Raw genomic sequence first — 20,401 nt, 5'->3', positions numbered from 1 at the left:
TCATGAAGAAAGGCTTCAAACCCAGTTCACTCGACCCTACTCTTTTCACTAAATCTTATGATGGTGAATTGTTTGTGTGCCAAATATATGTTGATGATATTATCTTTGGCTGTACTGACCAACGTTATAGTGATGAATTTGCCTATATGATGAGTGAAGAATATCAAATGTCTATGATGTGAGAGTTGAAATTCTTCTTAGGTCTTCAAATTCGTCAACAACACAATGGCATATTCATATCTCAGGAGAAATACCTCAAGGATGTACTGAGAAAATTCGGCATGCAAGATTGCAAAGGCGTCAAAATTCCGATGCCCACAAATGGTCATTTGTGCACTGATGAAAATGGTATTGACTTCGATCAAAAGGTATACCGCTCCATGATTGGTTCTTTATTGTATTTATGTGCATCTAGGCCAGATATTATGCTTAGTGTTTGCATGTGTGCCCGATTTCAAGCTACACCGAAGGAATCACACCATAAGGCTGTGAAACATATTCTTCGATATCTAGCTCACACACCAACACTTGGATTATGGTACCCCAAGGGCTCGGCTTTTGATCTCATTGGATATTTTGACTCTGACTATGCTGGTGATCGTGTGGACCGCAAGTCAACATCTGGTACATGTCATTTCCTCGGACGATCTTTGGTCTGTTGGTCCTCGAAGAAACAGAACTGCGTATCACTGTCTACTGCTGAAGCTGAGTACATTGCTGCTGGTTCTTGCTGTGCTCAATTGCTGTGGATGAAGCAAACTCTCAAGGACTACGGCATCAACGTGAAGAATGTGCCTCTCTTCTGTGACAATGAGAGTGCCATCAAGATTGCTCACAACCCAGTTTAGCACTCGAAGACAAAGCACATTCAGATTCGTCATCATTTTCTTCGCGATCATGTGTTGAAGGGCGACATTTCTATTGAGCATGTGAATACTGAAGAACAGCTAGTCGATATCTTCACAAAGCCCTTGGATGAGAAGAGATTTAGCAAGTTGCGGTGTGAGCTAAATATCCTAGAATCTTCGAATGTTCTTTGAAAAGGACACTCATCCTAACACTTATGCAAAATTGATGACTTAGATGTGCAACACATGAAGAAACGTTTCTCTTCAATCAATGAAGAATAACACTCTAAGTGTGAAGAAATTAACGAAGAATTTGATTCTCAAAACCCTAGACAATTGTACGCGGTGTCTGAAATCATCATTGTTATACGGTGGGTCATGCCACCACAAAAGTTGAAAATCTTCAATTTGAGTTTTTCTCAGTTTTTGAAATTCCTCAGTTGTTCATGTTCTTCAACTTTGCATTGTCTTCACCTTCTCCGTGGTTTTTCTTCATTGACTATATATATATATATATATATATATATATATATATATATATATATATATATATATATATATAGGACGGCCATTTGGGGCACCTAGGTGCCTGGGCACCTTGCCTACAAACCGTCGGATTACACTAAGATGCGTGCACGTGTATTAGTACTAGAACTAATGGATTAAACATTGACACTTTAATTAGGAAAGAATTATTGCTTGATCTGGACACTTAATGCCCTCGTTAAACAAGAAAGAGAAAATCAACAATTAATGGTCCATGCATGGTGCGTGTATTTTATTGATGTGTTATTTTTTTACATACTTTGTCACGTACTAATTCATATACCTATAAAAATTCACGTACTAATTCATATACCTATAAAAATTCATATACCTCATCACGTACTAATTTATATACCTATAAAAATCGTATATCTAGTCACGTACTAATTCATATACCTATAAAAATTGTATACCTAGTCACGTACTAACTTTTTCATATACCTGGTCAATATCTATCGTATATGTAAATTGTACTATTTCTGGGTATATCTCCAATATCATTTACGGGTATGTCTCAAAATAATTTACGTGTATTAAAAATGGTGTATCATTTTTTGGGTTATGTATCGTTCAAAGTGTATCAGTTTTATGTATATCTTCAAAGCATGCATGTATTGAAAAAGGGTATGCGGGTATGATATGTTAGGTCCATGTATGTACGAAAAATCACGTATGGGTATTGGCATGCAATGTACATTCCTAAAACTAAAAAAAATTGTGTGTGGGTATATGTACGTAGGAAAAAAATTGTGTGTGGATATTCAGCATGCATCATATATATTTCTAAAAGTAAAAAATAATTAGGATTACATTTTATATTATCTGATGGCCTTATTTTGAATAGAAATATTAGTCGCCAAAAAGTGTGACCCGGCCCTAATTTTTTTAACACTACAGACCTTGAAAAGTAAAACATCAGAAGAATGCATAATATACGTCGTAATTACACATATAGACATTTGCGACAATATTTCGTATTATTTGGTCATATCTGATACGTTAAAAAATCAGAGCGTATATACATACTCTTTTTGTTTGGAAAGGAATATACATACCCTTTTTGTTTGGAAAGGAATCAATGCAAAGGAAAGTAGTAGGATATTGTTTTTGGAAAGCAATAATTGCCTATTAGAGCTGATAGTGCATGCAAACAAAGTTTTGGAAAGTCATATGTTATGGATTGTATGTCATGCATAATGAATATCACTTACTATAACGGGCACCTAGGTGTCCCATATAATTTACCTATATATATATATGAGTTTATGTCCTCTACAGCATTCACTTATGGCTAATTCTTCAAGTTGATTTTTCTACTAAGTGAATGTGATCGGACCCTTCCCCCTCTATGCTATACTCAACCCAATATATTCACAAATTCTTCATGTGCGTTCTATTTGAAACTCGTTCAAAATCTTCACTGTGTCCTTGTCAGCTGAAGAATTTGAGAACAGAACTTTTAACTTATCTTATCCAAATTTTCGGCTTTGCCGCTCAAACCGTTCCGCATCCCACGAAATACTTATCTATTCACCCACGATCTAACACGATCTCCACTTCTCAGTACGTGGGTGACACATGTCAAGCGAATGAGAAGGGTCAGGGGCACGTTCGTCCAATTTCTTTGGGCGAACAGTTTTTCACCGTGGCTATAAATACCCCCTCTCCCCTTCCTCACTTCCTTTACTCCGCTCGACCTCTCTCCAGCTCGAGCTTCTCAAACCCTAGCGCCGCCGCTACTTCATCATCGCTGGTGAGGAAGAGCTTCACTGCCTCGACCTCGTCGCCGCCGTACTCGCGCCGGCCGCGGAAATCTTCACTCCGCCGCCGCCGTAGCCATCTTCCTCCGCCGAGTTAGGGCGTGGAAGATCTGCAGAGACGAACTTCTCATCTCTACCTCACAGTTCGTCGTGTTCTTCGTTCAGGGTAATTATAAGTTACTTTTACTGCCCTCCTTGATTCAAATGATTTCTACAAAATCTTCAAAGGTGTTTATTCTTCAAATTCTTCACACACTAAACACCTCACATGTCATCTGTTCTTGATTCGTTTCTCTAAGCAATAATTTTTCTTCAAGATTCCTCAATTGTGTGGATCTTCGATCTATACAACTCTGGAACCTAAGACAAAGAACGCTTAGTGAAATTCTTCAAGACTCATCTGGTCAAATTCCTCAAACTTGTTCTTTTTGAAAAATCTTCTGAGAACGCATATGACCTCTTCAACTTCCTCGCAACTATACTCTGTTCACAGGTACTCATGTCCGCTGCTGAATCACTAGGTTCTCATCAACTTAACTCATTTGCAGCGTTCCTCGAAGAAAGGTTGCATACTTCTTCAGAGAATTCAATTGTTCAAATTCCTCATCTGAAGAAAATGGCTGATGGAAAGAAGCCACAGAAAGGAGGAAAGAGGCCTGAGATCAACACCGCATTTGAAATCCCTGAGGACATCTATGCTGGGTACTGCACACCCCCTGAGGAAGATAAAAATCAGCGCAAGGTGCGCATTCAGAAGATAGAGAGGAGATGGGCAAGAGAGTGGAGGGAGTACAGATATGTGACTCCCAAGTACATGAAGAAATTCGCACTCAATCCTCCATGCTCAAGACCTCCGTTGGCACCTGGCCAAGAAGCTGATCTCACCAGCCTCAAGCGTGGTGAAGATTATCCTGATGAATGGGCCAAGCGCCAGGCCAAGCTGGCTAAACAAGCTAGAGAAGCAGTGAGGAAATTCAATGAAGACTCTGCTGCTGCTGCTGCCGCTGAGGTCTTTGTCAAGCCGAAGAAATCCATGGCAAAGAAGCCTGCGCGTAAGCCAAGTGCTTCACCGTCAATGTCCTCACGGCCATTTCCTCACGCTGCTCCTGCTCCTCCAAAGTCCTCAGCTGCTCCGACCAAATCCTCAGCACCTGTGCATCTTGCCATGTGCCAAAGGACTACATGCGTCTCTATTGCCTCAGGAGCTTCAGCTAGTTCCTCAGCTGCACCAAATTCTTCAACATGACCCTCTCTGCTGAAGACAAAGACCACTGCTGGACGAGGCTCTCACCCAAGTCCTCACAAGAAGCAGGTCGCCTTCCAAGTGCCGTCTGAAGAAGACGAAGCTGATGATGAAGAACTTGCTGAAATCATCAGAGATAGGCAAGTCAGGGCCGCTAGAGCCAAGGGCACAAATGTGCCTCTGCTTTTGGATCCAAAGTTGATCCTCGATTACATTGATCTCTGGCACAAGGATCCAAACACTCCTATGCCTGACTTCAAGCTGACTCCTGGCCAAAGTCATATGCTGACTGCCTTCATCCAAGAAGAGAAATGGAAATATGAGAAGGCCAGGCAGCTCAAGAAAGCGCAGTACAGGAAGGAGAAATTCCTGAAGAACAACATTGTCTCTATGACAACTGATGAACTTGTGAAGATCCAGTCTGAAATCAAAGTCCTCAGCAATGATTTCAATGCTTACTATGCTGATTGGAAAGGAGCCAAGGTCAGGTTTGTTAAACTGACTGAGAAGTTCACCTCCAATGTTGCAGCCCCATTGCAACAAGAGATTCCTCAGGCTGAAGCATCTGCTCAGCCAACTGAAGAACATGCCAGCACCGCTGATGACATTCAGGCTGCTGAAGAAAATGTGAGTTCCAGGGCTGATGACTACATTCCAGCCGCTGATGAAATTGCCAGGGCATCCACTAGTGGTGCGCCTGAAGAAAATGAAGAGGTCAGGGCAACTGCATCAGTTGTGCCTGAAGAAAATCAACCACATTCCTCTGCTCCTCCTACGCCTACCCAACTCCAATTCTTCCATCTGCATCAGATGTGAAGAAGACCAAGGCTGTAGAGCGTGCGGCAGTGAAGAAAAGGAAAGCATCAGCTCCTTCAGATTCTTCAGCACCGAAGAAGATGAAGAAATTGACAAGCTCATTTGCTAATCCAATTGTTGTTGTTCCTGTTTCCTCCATGCCATCAAAGGAAATTGTCCCTTTTGATGAAGAATATGTGATCCCTAGCGGATCTGATGAAGAAAATCCTTCTGCTGCTTCGTCAGAGCAGATGGATGAAGAAATTGAAGTGGATAAAATCCCTTCAACCCCCATGGTTTCCACGCCTATGCCTCAGTTTACTGCTGAAGAGGCCGACATGGAAGAACTAGAAGGTGAAGACGTGGACATTGGCTGTACCACACCAGTGATGAATGATGACTTTTGGGAAAGTCAGCACCCCAACTCTCCACTCTTCACACCATTGCAACAAATTCCTCAGTCCCCAGCAACTACAGTTCAAATGGGATCTGATGAAGCTCATGAAGAAATTCTAGCCACTAGTGCTAAAGAAAATGAAAATGAAGAATTGAAGACCGAGGCTGCCACTGAAGAGGAACCAGAAATTCCTCAGCCTGAAGAACCTGAGATTGCGATTCTTGAGGTTGTAATGCAACTGACTAACACTCCTCTGCCCAAGACAAAGGATCCATTCTCAAGGAAGCAAAAATTCAAGGCTAATGATTTCTTTGGCGAGCACGTATTCTTCACTGATTACAACCCCTATGACTCTGCTCGCATTAGGAAGAGGCATTTCTGGACTGTCAGCCAGGCAAATTTTTATTCCTTAGTGCTATTCAACAAAGACAAAGTCTTCGATCATGAGCACATTCCTCACGTGGATATGGAATCTCTGCCGTGCTTCGTGCCAGTCCTCAGTGTTCTTTACGACGCTGGACTGTTAAATTTCTACACTGATATATGTGATTGGAATGAAGAGCTCATTCTTCAATTTTATGCAACTCTGCACATCACCGAAGACTCTGAAGATGTGAATTCATGGGTGCTGGACTGGATGTCTGAAAATACTCACTACAAGGCACCAGCTACTGAATTTCTTCGTGCTTTGCCTCTCAGTCCTCCCCTTGAAGCTGCTCATTGCATCTACAGTGAACCTGAGCTTACAGATCACTATATGCAAGTGCTGATGAAGCCATTGAAGCCAGGTCAGGCCCCAAGAACTAAATTCCTTGTGAAGGAATTGTTATATGTGCCTCGGACTGTCTATCGCATTTTGACGAAGACATTGAGTCCTATCAAGGGCCACGACTCGAATGAAGAAGAAGTCGTTGGCATCATGAAGAATCTGCTTTTCAATATCATTCATGGCGTTACCGTCAACTTCCATGATTTCTTCATGAGGACTCTAGCCAATGTCGCAATGTCACCGTTTGAGTTGAAGCCTTATGCTCCGTGGATTATGAGATTCATCAGAACAAGGTCTTCACTCAACTACAAAGCTAATACACTGAACCATTGCAGCTACTTGCCCCCGATTGAAGTCCTCAAACGGACATTTTCCTCAGTTGATGAAAAGGGCAAGGCTACTGCTGTTATTGATGAAGGCATTCGTCCATTGGATGGTCAATTTCGCAAGGCTGCATCCTACTCCACCAATGATGACTCTGCCACCCATGACTCTGCCGCCAACGCAACCAAGCCAAATCCTCAAGGCACAACTCCCAGGGTGATGACTGACCGTGAGCTTCTCCTCAGTCTTCACCAGAAGGTTGATCGCAATCACAAATGGGTCAAGCGTCAGTTTGGTTCAATTCTTCACAACATGACTGCTACCCACAATGCAGTGAAGAAAAACCATTACTACCTTCATGAAACCCTCAACCGCACCTGGGCTGTTCTGTCGCACATTTACAACGCAGAAGATCTGAAGAAAATGGGTATCAAGGAGGACTTTGACTGGTCTGCACCTCGACCGAAGAAATACAAGAAGGTCAAGGCACCGTCCTTGGTGGCCAGCTCCTATTCTTCATCGCGTGACACCGACGAGCATGAAGACTTGGACGACACTGCGCCAGGCCCTACATCAACAAACGACCCCAACAACGCTGGCGCTCCTTCATCAACTTGATATTCTTCCAGGGCGTTAGTCCTCATTTTCGAACCTTTTGGTCATTCGATGACAAAGGGGGGGAAATTTGAGTTAGTCTTCAAGCGGGTCTATCTATATGGGCTTTTTTTCTAAGTTACAACTCTCGTTCTTCTGATGACTTTGTTGGATCGAGTTGTAAACTTAAACTCTATGGTGGCCTGATACTTCTGCTGTTTCTTCTGCATGCTTATTCCTCGTTAATGTTATTGCACGCATGCTGAATTACATCAGTCACCATATTTCATCATGCATTTCAAATTCTTCATATATTATGTCAAATGCGTGCATGAATTACAAGATATAGGGGGATATCTCCATGATTTTACTATTCAAGTGTGCATTGCTTCAAAAGCAAATTCCTCACTATGCACATCTTCAGGGGGAGTTCTTCTATATCTTGCAATCAAATTCCTCAATATCAGTATTTACACTTCATATGTTTATCCCCGTTGAAAACTTAACCTATATTGTCATCAATCACCAAAAAGGGGGAGATTGTAGGTGCATCTAGTGCCCCTTAGTGATTTTGGTGTATTGAAGACTTATAGGTTAAGGGACTAATGTGTTTATGAGGGTACACAGGTCTATAAGTCTATGAGGAGTTTCATATTTACAGAGAAAGTCGACCCCTTAAAATGAAGTTCTTCGACTGAAGACTTTGGATTTCTGAAGACTTTGAAAGTGAAGAAATTGGTGTGACCTTGAAGACTTGGTATTCATTTGAGGAACATGAAGCGTGAAGACTTTTGTGTTCATAGTTTCATTTTCCCTTTCTTGAGTCATATGAAACACCGTACTGTTAAAGGGGCTCGAGGAAATACTAAGGAAAAATTTCCATGTGATGCTCAACTCAAAATCCTACACCTACCAATCCCTTCGAGTGAAGCCATTGGAAATCTCATACAGTTCAGTCATATTCTTCAGTGACAGAGACGAAGTTCTTCTGGTCTCTGAGGAATTTGTTCTGACTGAGGAGTTAGGAATTCGCCAGTGCGGATTGCCTACACAGTGAGGAACATGATAGCCCTGAGGAATTTGATACTCAAATTTCCGACCGTTGCTGTGCTATGCGCCAGCTGTCCCAAAATATCTACCCACCTAACGGTCATATCATTGAAGGGCATTTATGTCTTATCATGTCGGGCTGCTCCCTAGGCTATAAATAGCCGCCCCCTACAACCACTAGCTGGTTGGCTGCTCTGAGAGAAACTGACACTTGTCATTTGAGAGCATCCCATCCTCCGAGGACTTTGAGCGAAAATCATCAAGTGAGGAAACCCCAAACCCAAACACCTACAAACCCAAAGTGATTGAGCATCACTAAAGAGATTGATCCTGTGTGGATCCGATGCTTGTTACCTTTGAAGACTGTGCTTCTTTCAGACAGTTAGGCGTCATGGTCTAGAGCATCCAAGAGGAATTGTGGATCGCCGAGTGACCGAGTTTGTGAAGGTTCGGAAGTCACCTGAAGACTTACCACGAGTGATTGGACGAGGTCTGTGTGACCTTAGTTCAAGGAGAATACGGTGAGGACTGTGTGTCCTCAGGTTTAGATACCTAGCCGCTCCAACCAGATGTACAACTGAGACAGCAGTTGGAACTGGTCTACCAAATCATTGTCTTCACCAAGCCTACTGGTTCTATTTCCTCAACTCTTTCATTTCCTCATAACTGTGTTGTGCACTTATTCATATCTGTGTTTGAATACTTTGACTGAAGACTTTCTCAATTTCCTCAGTTCAATTTCTTCAGTCTGTTTGTCTTCATCCTGTGTTATCCTGTGTTTACGCTTTCTGTACTCTGTGCTTGTCTTTATTTCATCATGATGACCATGCTTGTGTTCTGCTATGCATACTTTTGAGTACTTATTCCGCTGCAAGTAGTTCTTCGCTAAGGAATTTCCTCACTGGCAAATTCCTCAGTGAAGAATTCATAAAAATCGCCTATTCACCCCCCCCCCTCGCTAGTCGATATAACGCACTTTAATAGAAAAATTATCTAGGACTTCCTATTTTCTTAGGAGTTTTAGAGTTACAGAAGTATTCAAAATTTCCAGATAGCTACAGACTGTTCTGTTTTTGAAAGATTCTGTTTTTCGCGTGTTGTTTGCTTATTTTGATGCATCTATGGCTAGTGTCGGGGGGTATGAACCATGGAAAAGTTGGAATATAGTAGATATTACACCAATATAAATAAAGAATGAGTTCACAACAATACTAAAAGTGGTGATTTTTTTTATACTAACGAAGCTTACGAGATTTTCTGTTGAAGTTTTGTGTTGTGAAGTTTTTAAGTTTTGGGTAAGGATTTGATGGACTATGGAATAAGGAGTGGCAAGAGCCTAAGCTTGGGGATTCTCAAGGCACCCAAAGGTAATATTCAAGGATGTCAATAAGCCTAAGCTTGGGGATGCCCGAGAAGGCATCCCCTCTTTCGTCTTTGTTTATCGGTAACTTTACTTGAGGCTATATTTTTATTCACCACATGATATGTGTTTTGCTTGGAGCGTCTTGTATGATTTGGGTCTTTGATTTTTAGTTTGCCACAATCATCCTTTCTGTACACACCTTTTGGGAGAGACACGCATGAATCGTGATTTACTAGAATACGCTATGTGCTTCACTTATATCTTTTGAGCTAGGCAATTCTGCTCTAGTGCTTCACTTATATCTTTTTAGAGCATGGTTGTGGTTTTATTTTATAGAAATTGATGAACTCTCATACTTCACTTATATTATTTTGAGAGTCCTTTAGAACAACATGGTAATTTGCTTTGGTTATAAAATTAGTCCTAATATGACAGGCATCCAAGAGGGATATAATAAAAACTTTCTTATAAAGTGCATTGAATACTATGGGAAGTTTGATTCCTTATGATTGTTTTGAGATATGAAGATGGTGATATTAGAGTCATGCTAGTAAGTAGTTGTGAATTTGAGAAATAATTGTGTTAAGGTTTGTGAATCCCGTAGCATGCACGTATGGTGAACCGTTATGTGATGAAGTCGGAGCATGATTTATTTATTGATTGTCTTCCTTATGAGTGGCGGTCGGGGACGAGCGATGGTCTTTTCCTACCAATCTATCCCCCTAGGAGCATGCGCGTAGTACTTTGTTTCGATGACTAATAGATTTTTGCAATAAGTATGTGAGTTCTTTATGACTAATGTTGAGTCCATGGATTATACGCACTCTCACCTTTCCGCCATTGCTAGCCTCTCTAGTACCACGCCAGTACCATAAACCCACCACATATCCTTCCTCAAAACAGCCATCATACCTACCTATTATGGTATTTCCATAGCCATTCCGAGATATATTGCCATGCAACTTTCCACCATTCCTTTTATTATGACACATTCCATCATTGTCATATTGCTTTGCATGGTCATATAGTTGACATCGTATTTGTGGCAAAGCCACCATTCATCATTTTTTATACATGTCGCTCTTGATTCATTGCACATCCCGGTACACCGCCGGAGGCATTCACACAGAGTCATATTTTTGTTCTAAGTATCGAGTTGTAATTCTTGAGTTGTAAGTAAAGAGAAGTGTGATGATTTTCATTATTAGAGCATTGTCCCATGTGAGGAAATAAAAAAGGAGAAAGGCCAAAAAAAGAGAAGGCCCCAAAAAAAGAGAAAATAAAAAAGAGGGAAAAAAGAAAAGAAAAAAATGAGAGAAAAAGAGAGAAGGGACAACGTTACTATCCTTTTTGCCACACTTGTGCTTCAAAGTAGCACCATGATCTTCATGATAGAGAGTCTCCTATGATATCACTTTCATATACTAGTGGGAATTTTTCATTATAGAACTTGGCTTGTATATTCCAATTATGGGCTTCCTCAAAACGCCCTAGGTCTTCACGAGCAAACAAGTTGGATGCACACCCACTTAGTTTCTTTTTTGAGCTTTCATAAACTTATAGCTCTAGTGCATCCGTTGCATTGCAATCCCTACTCACTTTTCTTGGACCAGAAGACACCTAGGAGACTTGGAGTGCAAGTCGGAAGAGCCACGAGGCGCCCACAAGGGTGGAGGGCGCGCCCCCAACCTTGTGGGCCCCTCGTTGACCTCCTGACCTAGATCTTCCTCCTATATATACTCTTATACCCCAAAAACTTCTAGGGAGCAATGAAACCACTTTTCCACCGCCGCAACCTTCTGTACCCATGAGATCCCATCTTGGGGCCTTTTTTCGGCATCCTGCCGGAGGGGGAATCGATCACAGAGGGCTTCTACATCAACACCATTGCCTCTCCGATGAAACGTGAGTAGTTTACCTCACACCTATGGGTCCATAGCTAGTAGCTAGATGGCTTCTTCTCTCTCTTTGATTCTCAATACAAAGTTCTCCTCGATGTTCTTGGAGATCTATTCGATGTAATACTCTTTTGTGTTGTGTTTGACGAGATCCGATGAATTGTGGATTTATGATAAAATTATCTATGAATATTATTTGAATCTTCTCTGAATTCTTTTATGCATGATTTGATATCTTTGCAAGTCTCTTCGAACTATCGATTTGGTTTGGCCTACTAGATTGGTTTTTCTTGCAATGGGAGAAGTGCTTAGCTTTGGGTTCAATCTTGCGGTGCTCGATCCTAGTGACAGAAGGGGAACCGACACGTATTGTATTGTTGCCATCGAGGATAAAAAGATGGGATTTTCATCATATTGCTTGAGTTATGGACCCGATGACATGCTGGATAGTGGTCGATGTGTGGAGTAATAGTAGTAGATGCAGGCAAGAGTCTGTCTACTTGACACGGACGTGATGCCTATGTTCATGATCATTGCCTTAGATATCGTCATAACTTTGCACTTTTCTATCAATTGCTCGGCAGTAATTTGTTCACCCACCGTAATATTGTCTATCTCGAGAGAAGCCTCTAGTGAAACCTATGGCCCCCGGGTCTATTTTCCATCATATAAGTTTCTGATCTATAATTCTAGTTTCCTATTTACTTTCTTTTGTAATCTTTTATTTTTCGTTCCATAAACAAAAATTACCAAAAATATTACTTTACCGTTTATCCATCTCTATCAGATCTCACTTTGTGAATAACCGTGAAGGGATTGACAACCCCTTTGTCGCGTTGGTTGCAAATTGGTGTTTGTTTGTGCAGGTATTCGGCGGCTTGTTGCGTTGTCTCCTACTGGATTGATACCTTGGTTCTCAAAACTGAGGGATATACTTACGCTACTTTGCTGCATCACCCTTTCCTTTTCAAGGAAAAAACCAACGCATGCTCAAGAGGTAGCACCCCCTCATTGCCATGCCCGCTCCGCCAGCAGCGCGCGTGTAACACCCCGGATGTAACTTTCCATATTTGTAACTCCAACTCTTGCCATTTTCGGCCATGTGTTATGATATTCCCTCCGTGGTCGGGTTTTGTTTTTCGTTCTGCATTTTGTTCATTTCATGCATCTCATATCATGTCGTCATGTGCATCTCATTTGCATACGTGTTCGTCTCATGTGTCCGAGCATTTTCCCCGTTGTCCGTTTTGCAATCCGACACTCCCACATGCACCGGCGCACCCCTCTTGTCTCTTTTCGTGAGCGGGTGTTAAACGTTCTCGGAATGGACCGAGGCTTGCCAAGTGGCCTTGGTATACCACCGGTAGACCACCTGTCAAGTTTCGTTCCATTTGGAGGTCGTTTGGTGCTCCAACGGTTAACCAGGTAACCGCAAAGTCCTTTTGTGTGTTGCAGCAAAACCCCCCTCCAAACAGCCCAATAACCCATCTAAGTCCCCTCCATGCTCTCGGTCGTTCGATCACGATCGTGTGGGCGAAAATCGTGCCTCATTTGGACTCTCCTAGCTCCCTATGCCTATATAAACACCCCCCCTCCGAAATTTGCGTCCAAACCCTAAAAAAATCGCCCTCCGCCGCCACCGGACACGTCCGCCGCCGCCGGACGAATCGCCGCCGCCCCGAGCCTATCGGCGCGCGCCACGTGGCAGCGCCGCCGCCCCACCGCCGCCGGCCCGCGTGGCCCGCGGGGCCCGACCGCCGCCGCCCACACCCGAGACTCCCCCGCCGCCCGTGCGCCTCCGCCTCCTTCCCCGTCGCCCGCGCCTGGGCCGCCGTCCTCGCCGTCCTTCCCCGCCGCCCGAGCGCCGCCCAGCCGCCCGCCGGTCGCCGCCGTTCGCCCGTGCCCGCGCGGCTCCCCGCCGACCGTCTCTGCCGGCGACCCCGCCGACCCTCTCCGCCGCGACCCCGCCGACCCTCCGCGCCGGATCCGCCTCTCCGGCGACCGTCCTCGGCCCCGCCGGTGCCTCTTCCTCCCTTCTCCGGCCATCCTCGATGACCGCGCCGACGAACCCCACCGATCCAGATCTGAAGGTTGACCCCCCCCCCCTCATTTTCTGCTAAGTCCCGATTTACTCATATTCTGGAGCCCTGTTCATCACCTCATAACTCTTTGCATACTGCTCCTTTTGCATTCATGATATATCGAAATATTCGCCACGAGATGCTTTTCATTTTGTTCCATTGTGCCATGCTCGTTTGAGTCCATCTTGATGCCCAAATCTCTGGTGCAAGAATGCTATATGATGTTTACTGCTGTTACTTATCAGAACTTGGTGATTTGTTATTTTTGTTGCAATTGATGTGTGCATCTTATGAGCATGAGCTCTACAGGTGTTTTGATCTATGCCATGCCATCTTTGCAGAGGTGTATGCCATGTATTTTTGTGATCTATGTGGTGACTAGCACAAGCATGCAAACTAGGCTTCGTGATGTTTCTGTTTTCAGAGACTTTGGATTTTGCTAAGTCTGTTACTGCTGTTATTTTGTTGCCATGTATCCATGTGTCTACAGTGAGATCCATGCTTCTTTTGGGCATGTTCAGTAAGGATGTTTTGTAGATATAGTTGTGCTCTATCCATCCATGCCCCTGTTTGCAATTATGGAGTTTCCTAGCATGTCTTAATCTTGCTCTACTTTTGCTAGTTGTTCGTTCTATTGCTATGCTGCGCTACCTACCACTTGCTATATCATGCCTCCCATATTGCCATGTCAAGCCTCTAACCATCCTTTCCTAGCAAACTGTTGTTTGGCTAAGTTATCGCTTTTGCTCAGCCCTTCTTATAGCGTTGATAGTTGCAGGTGAAGTTGAAGTTGGTTCCATGTTGGAACATGGATATTTTGGAATATCACAATATCTCTTATTTAATTAATGCATCTATATATTTGGTAAAGGGTGGAAGGCTCGGCCTTATGCCTGGTGTTTTGTTCCACTCTTGCCGCCTTAGTTTCCGTCATACCGGTATTATGTTCCTTGAGTTTGCGTTCCTTACGCGGTTGGGTGATTTATAGGACCCCCTTGACAGTTCGCCTTGAATAAAACTCCTCCAGCAAGGCCCAACCTTGGTTTTACCATTTGCCACCTAAGCCTTTTTCCCTTGGGTTTTCGCGAGCCCGAGGGTCATCTTTATTTAACCCCCCGGACCAGTGCTCCTTCGAGTGCTGGCCCAAACTGGGCGATGTCCGGCACCCCCTGGGCAACCAGGGTCTATGCCAACCCGACGTCTTGCCCATCCGGTGTGCCCTGAGAACGAGATATGTGCAGCTCCTATCGGGATTTGTCGGCACATTCGGGTGGCTTTGCTGGTCTTGTTTTACCATTGTCGAAATGTCTTGTAAACCGGGATTCCGAGACTGATCGGGTCTTCCTGGGAGAAGGTTTATCCTTCGTTGACCGTGAGAGCTTATAATGGGCTAGTTGGGACACCCCTGCAGGGTATTATCTTTCGAAAGCCGTGCCCGCGGTTATGAGGCAGATGGGAATTTGTTAATGTCCGGTTGTAGAGAACTTGTCACTTGACTTAATTAAAATACATCAACCGTGTGTGTAGCCGTGATGGTCTCTTTTCGGCGGAGTCCGGGAAGTGAACACGGTTTGGGTTATGTATGCACGTAAGTAGTTTCAGGATCACTTCTTGATCATTCTAGCTTCGCGACCGTTGCGCTGCTCTCTTCTCGCTCTCATTTGCGTATGTTAGCCACCATATATGCTTAGTGCTTGCTGCAGCTCCACCTCATTACACCATCATTTCCTATAAGCTTAAATAGTCTTGATCTCGCGGGTGTGAGATTGCTGAGTCCTCGTGACTCACAGATTCTACCAAAACAGTTGCAGGTGCCGACGATGCCAGTGCAGGTGACGCAACCGAGCTCAAGTGGGAGTTCGACGAGGAACGTGGTCGTTACTATGTTTCTTTTCTGATGATCAGTAGTGGAGCCCAGTTGGGACGATCGGGGATCTAGCATTTGGGGTTATCTTATTTTCATTTGGATTTGACCGTAGTCGGTCTATGTGTGGATTTTGGATGATGTATGAATTGTTTTATGTATTGTGTGAAGTGGCGATTGTAAGCCAACTCTCGTTATCCCATTCTTGTTCATTATATGGGATTGTGTGAAGATGACCCTTCTTGCGACAATACCTACAATGCGGTTATGCCTCTAAGTCGTGCCTCGACACGTGGGAGATATAGCCGCATCGTGGGCGTTATAGCGCGCGCGCGGGGGGGGGGGGGGGGGGATGACACCGCCGCCGCCACCCAACTCCTCCTCTACCTAGGCCACTTCTGATCCCTCCTCTTCTTCCTAGTGGTAACATTCTAGAGTTCCTTGATTTTTCTAGAACAAATTTGATTTTTGAAATTATGTAATTAATTTTTGTTTTCTAAAAGGTGTTGATTTCTCTCATGTTTTCGTTTTCAATTTTCGATTGAAGAAATCTAGACATCTTTATTATTTAATTTCATGCTGACTTTCACATATGTGATATCTCCTTCGTGGTATTAGTCACTCCGCTAACGTTAACGCTCATATTTTTCTAATTTTACAGATGAAGACTTTTTCAGTTGTCATCGATAAGGTCAAGCCGACTCCAATAGGAGAGTGACGACAACGGTGCGTCCGCGGCTCGTTCTGGCGGTGGTAGCGGTCGTTCAGCGGTCTCAGAATCTCGATGTAAATTTTATCATGTTTGAGATGATTTGTATATTTCTAATGAATTTTGATAATAGTTTTAGATATTTTTCACAAAAACTTGACCTTTTTGCTTTTTATCCTTGGACACCTCCTGAAGCAGTAGACACTATACTAATTGGCAGAGGACAGTATATATTAATACAATATCTCGATCTGCAGTACTGTCTTCCGTTTGCCTATCCTTCCTTTCTGGAAAAATAAAGTGCTCAAAAAAGTCGTGAGACCCATGAAGCCGCACAGTGACCCCACAGAGTGGCTTAGCCACCCAATTAGCTGTTAGTCAGCTACCCAGCTATTCCCTTGGCCACCACCGCCCGGGCGTATTATGCACACTCCTCTCCTGGAGAAGCTTTGCTTTAAGGACCGACTTGTCCTAATCCTAATCCATGCCGCTTGCTCTTTTTATACTAAGTGGCGCCGCGCTTTGGCCAGCAAGAGACGGTGGCCACTGCTTTTGCAACCACTCTTCTGATTGGTTCCATGAATCTGGTCAAATTCGCTCAACCAATAGCAGTAGCAGTAGTACGAGTTAATTAGCGTTGATCCTGCTAGTGCTAGGGATTATTTGGAATCGCCTAATTTTCTAAAACGGGGATAGTACTAGCAATCTAGGATGCCAAAAAACAGAGGAATCTCTCTGTTTTGGAGGGAATTACTACTGAGGAAGTTCCCAGCCGTTCAATAGGTTTGCACATTGATTGGAGTGAGAACATTATTGTATTCGCGGTACGGTACAAAGATAAAATGTAAAAATATGATCGCAGGGCCATCTTGTTGAGAGCAACCGGCGGCAGGTACCTGAGTTTCCCCCCTTGCTAAGCATCGCTGTCGCCAGCCATCAGGAACTCAGAAATTGCACAAACGGCAGCCACAGAAAAGAACAAAGATGATGATAATACACAAGAAAAGGAGGCTGCTTGCTCACGCCGAAGGCTCTTTTCGACACCAACGGAAAAAGGGGCGAAGAAAACAAACAGAAAAGGAAAAGGGAAAGGGGGGCGAAATAGCAGAGTACTACTCCAACTAACAACCGCGCGCGGCGCCGTCCGGCCGCCGCCACCGCTACGCCAGGTCACGCGGTCCCACCACGAACCGCCGGGAGCTATCTCCTCGTCTCTTCTAGTCCCGCCGCCGGGAGCCAGGCGCCGCGGCGGACTCCTCGGCGACGGAGGCGAGCTTCTGGAGGTTGAGCTTGACGACGGTGTCGGTGAACATCCTGGTGTCCTCCTCGGTGTTGCCCTCGGGCACGTCGACGACGTAGGACTCGACGACGACGCAGTAGGGGCCCGGCTGGAACTCGGTGACGGAGGTGACGGAGCGGTAGTTGCGGAGGCGGTGCTCCCCGCCGACGACGCTGAAGCTGAGGATGTGGCGGTCGTCGTCCAGGATCTCGAGGCGCTCGGTGCTGGTGGAGGCCGGGAGGCCGGACACGACGGTGACCTCGCGGACGCTGCCGACGCTGGCCCCGTCGCCCGCCGCGAGCGCGCAGGTGCGCACGAAGTGCTTGTACCGCTGCGGGTTGCCGAAGCTGCGCACGATGGGCCACACCGCGCGCACCGGCGCCGCCACGCGCTGCGCCACCAGCGACGTGCAGGTGGCCCCCGGCGCCCGCCCCGGGAAGGTGTGGTGCGCCCGCACCGTCCCCTCCAGCGCCGCCCGCTCCGCCTCCGTCACCCCCTCCCGCAGCGCCTGCTCCATGTGCGCCTCCATCATCGCACGCACACACAAACGCACTGTCTCCCAAAATCCAGCTAGCTAGCACAGTGGTATCTCTCCCTGTGTCTGTGTGCTCCTTGATGGGGTTGGGGTTGGGATGGTGGATGGCTGGGATGGTTATATACTGGCGCGGGGGGAGGGCGAGGGTGAGGGCAGCGACCGATCGACATCCATGCACGGGGTGAGGGCAGGAGAGCTAGCTAGCAAGGCGCGGGTTACGAGGAAGCCGACAAGCAGCAACTTTTTCACTCGACGATTGTTGTGGTACAGATGATGAATTGGTGCCAGCGTGCGTGCGTGGGTTTGCGTTTGGGAAACAGCGTCCACACACTCATGGTTTCTCTTCTCGTTGGCTTGTGTCAGTGGGCGAGCAGGTTGTAAGGTGCGTTTGGTTTTAGCATAGGCTTATCTCGCTAAGTATTTGATTAACTGAAATTTTGTTTGAGGTTTTACTGGCCCATGATTTGCTAACATTAGCAAAGAAAATTGAACTAGAGTGAGCAAGGGAGCATTGACCTGCCAAAAAGAATGGGCCATGATCCAAACAAAGATAAGTTTCTAGTCATGGCCATTTCTCCAACAGGCATTGCGTATGAAAGGTTTTGATGAAGCCTGGCGACGCCAGGTCGAATCATTTACGCAAAAAGGGAGTGTGGGAATTAAAGTGAATGATGATATTGGTCATTACTTCCAGACACATAAAGGCCTAAGACAAGGAGATCCGATGTCCCCTATCTTGTTTAACTTTGTGGTTGATATGTTAGCCATCTTGATAGGAAGGGCTAAGGAGAATGGTCAAGTGGGTGGCTTGGTACCTCATCTGGTTGATGGAGGTGTATCCATCCTTCAGTACGCTGATGATACAATCATCTTTATGGAGCATGACCTGGCCAAGGCGAGAAATATGAAGCTGGTGTTATGCCTTTTCGAACAATTGACCGGGTTAAAGATTAACTTTCATAAGAGCGAGCTGTTCTGCTTTGGTAGAGCCAAAGACGAACAGGAGGCTTATAGGCAATTGTTTGGGTGCGACTTGGGGGATTTACCTTTCTCTTACCTAGGTATTCCAATCCACCATCGAAAGCTGACCAATAGAGAATGGAAGTGCATCGAAGACCGGTTTGAGAAGAAACTGAGTTGCTGGAAGGGCAAGCTCATGTCATATGGAGGCCGCTTAATTCTGATTAATTCGGTGCTCACGAGTATGCCTATGTTTCTCTTATCGTTCTTTCAAGTCCCAGTTGGTGTTAGGAAAAGACTGGACTTTTATCGATCGCGTTTCTTTTGGCAGGGTGATGAGCTAAAAAGAAAGTACAGACTTGCAAAATGGGATATCATCTGTAGACCGAAAGATCAAGGGGGTCTTGGTATTGAGAATCTTGAAGTTAAGAACAGATGCCTTCTTAGCAAGTGGCTGTGGAAGCTTTCTTTTGAGACTGATGCTATGTGGGCCCAAATCCTTCGCAGCAAGTACCTACAGACAAAATCCTTGTCCCAGGTCACAGTAAGGCCAACTGACTCGCTTTTCTGGAGAGGCCTGATGAAAGTCAAACAATCTATGTTTAATAGGACAAAGGTTGTTATTGGCAACGGCGCAAGTACACGATTCTGGGAGGATACTTGGCTTGGCGAGACACCCTTGGCCATTCAATATCCGTCTTTATATCGCATTGTTCAACGACGTGAGGTATTCGTTGCTACGGTGTTTCAATCCACCCCCCTTAATATTCAATTCAGACGGTCGTTAGTGGGCAATCGTTGGGAAGATTGGCTCCGTCTAGTTCGGAGACTAATGGATGTCCATCTTTCTCAACAACCCGATGAATTACGCTGGAAACTGACTAGGTCTGGAGTATTCACGGTGAAATCAATGTATATTGATGTAATTAATTCGAGCTCCATTCCTACCTCCAAGCATGTTTGGGCTGTCAAAATTCCTTTGAAAATAAAAGTGTTTATGTGGTTTGTCCATAAACAGGTTATTTTAACCAAGGATAACTTGATTAAGCGTAATTGGACAGGACCTACGAGGTGTAGCTTCTGTGATCGGGACGAGACGATCAAACATCTCTTTTTTGATTGCCCGTTTGTCAGAGTACTTTGGCGGACGGTCCACATTGCTTTTAATATTACTCCACCGAATTCTGTCACTACGTTATTTGGGACATGGCTCACTGGGATTGAGCCTGAATTAGGGAGACATATTCGTGTTGGAGTTTGCGCTTTGTTGTGGACTATCTGGACTTGCAGAAATGATTTGGTCTTTAACAGAATATCACGTATTCACTTTTTGCAGGTTATTTTCCGAGCCACGGCCGTGATCCGTTCATGGTCGCTACTCACTCC

The 20,401-nt window shown here is 44.8% G+C and overlaps 1 protein-coding gene across 1 annotated transcript; it reads right to left on the bottom strand.

The window, feature by feature from the left end:
- Positions 1-17,235: 17,235 nt before the first annotated feature.
- LOC109750441 (abscisic acid receptor PYL9) lies at positions 17,236-18,300 on the bottom strand. The gene has a single exon (XM_020309402.4). It carries the CDS (start codon positions 18,050-18,052, stop codon positions 17,459-17,461), a length of 594 nt encoding a protein of 197 aa, XP_020164991.1. The 5' UTR covers positions 18,053-18,300; the 3' UTR covers positions 17,236-17,458.
- Between the last annotated feature and the right edge of the window lie 2,101 nt (positions 18,301-20,401).

Source organism: Aegilops tauschii, chromosome 7, assembly GCF_002575655.3.
Source record: "Aegilops tauschii subsp. strangulata cultivar AL8/78 chromosome 7, Aet v6.0, whole genome shotgun sequence".
Lineage (NCBI taxonomy): Eukaryota > Viridiplantae > Streptophyta > Magnoliopsida > Poales > Poaceae > Aegilops > Aegilops tauschii.
Note: the sequence above shows the minus strand (reverse complement) of the source record. Positions and strands in the feature narration are given on the sequence as shown.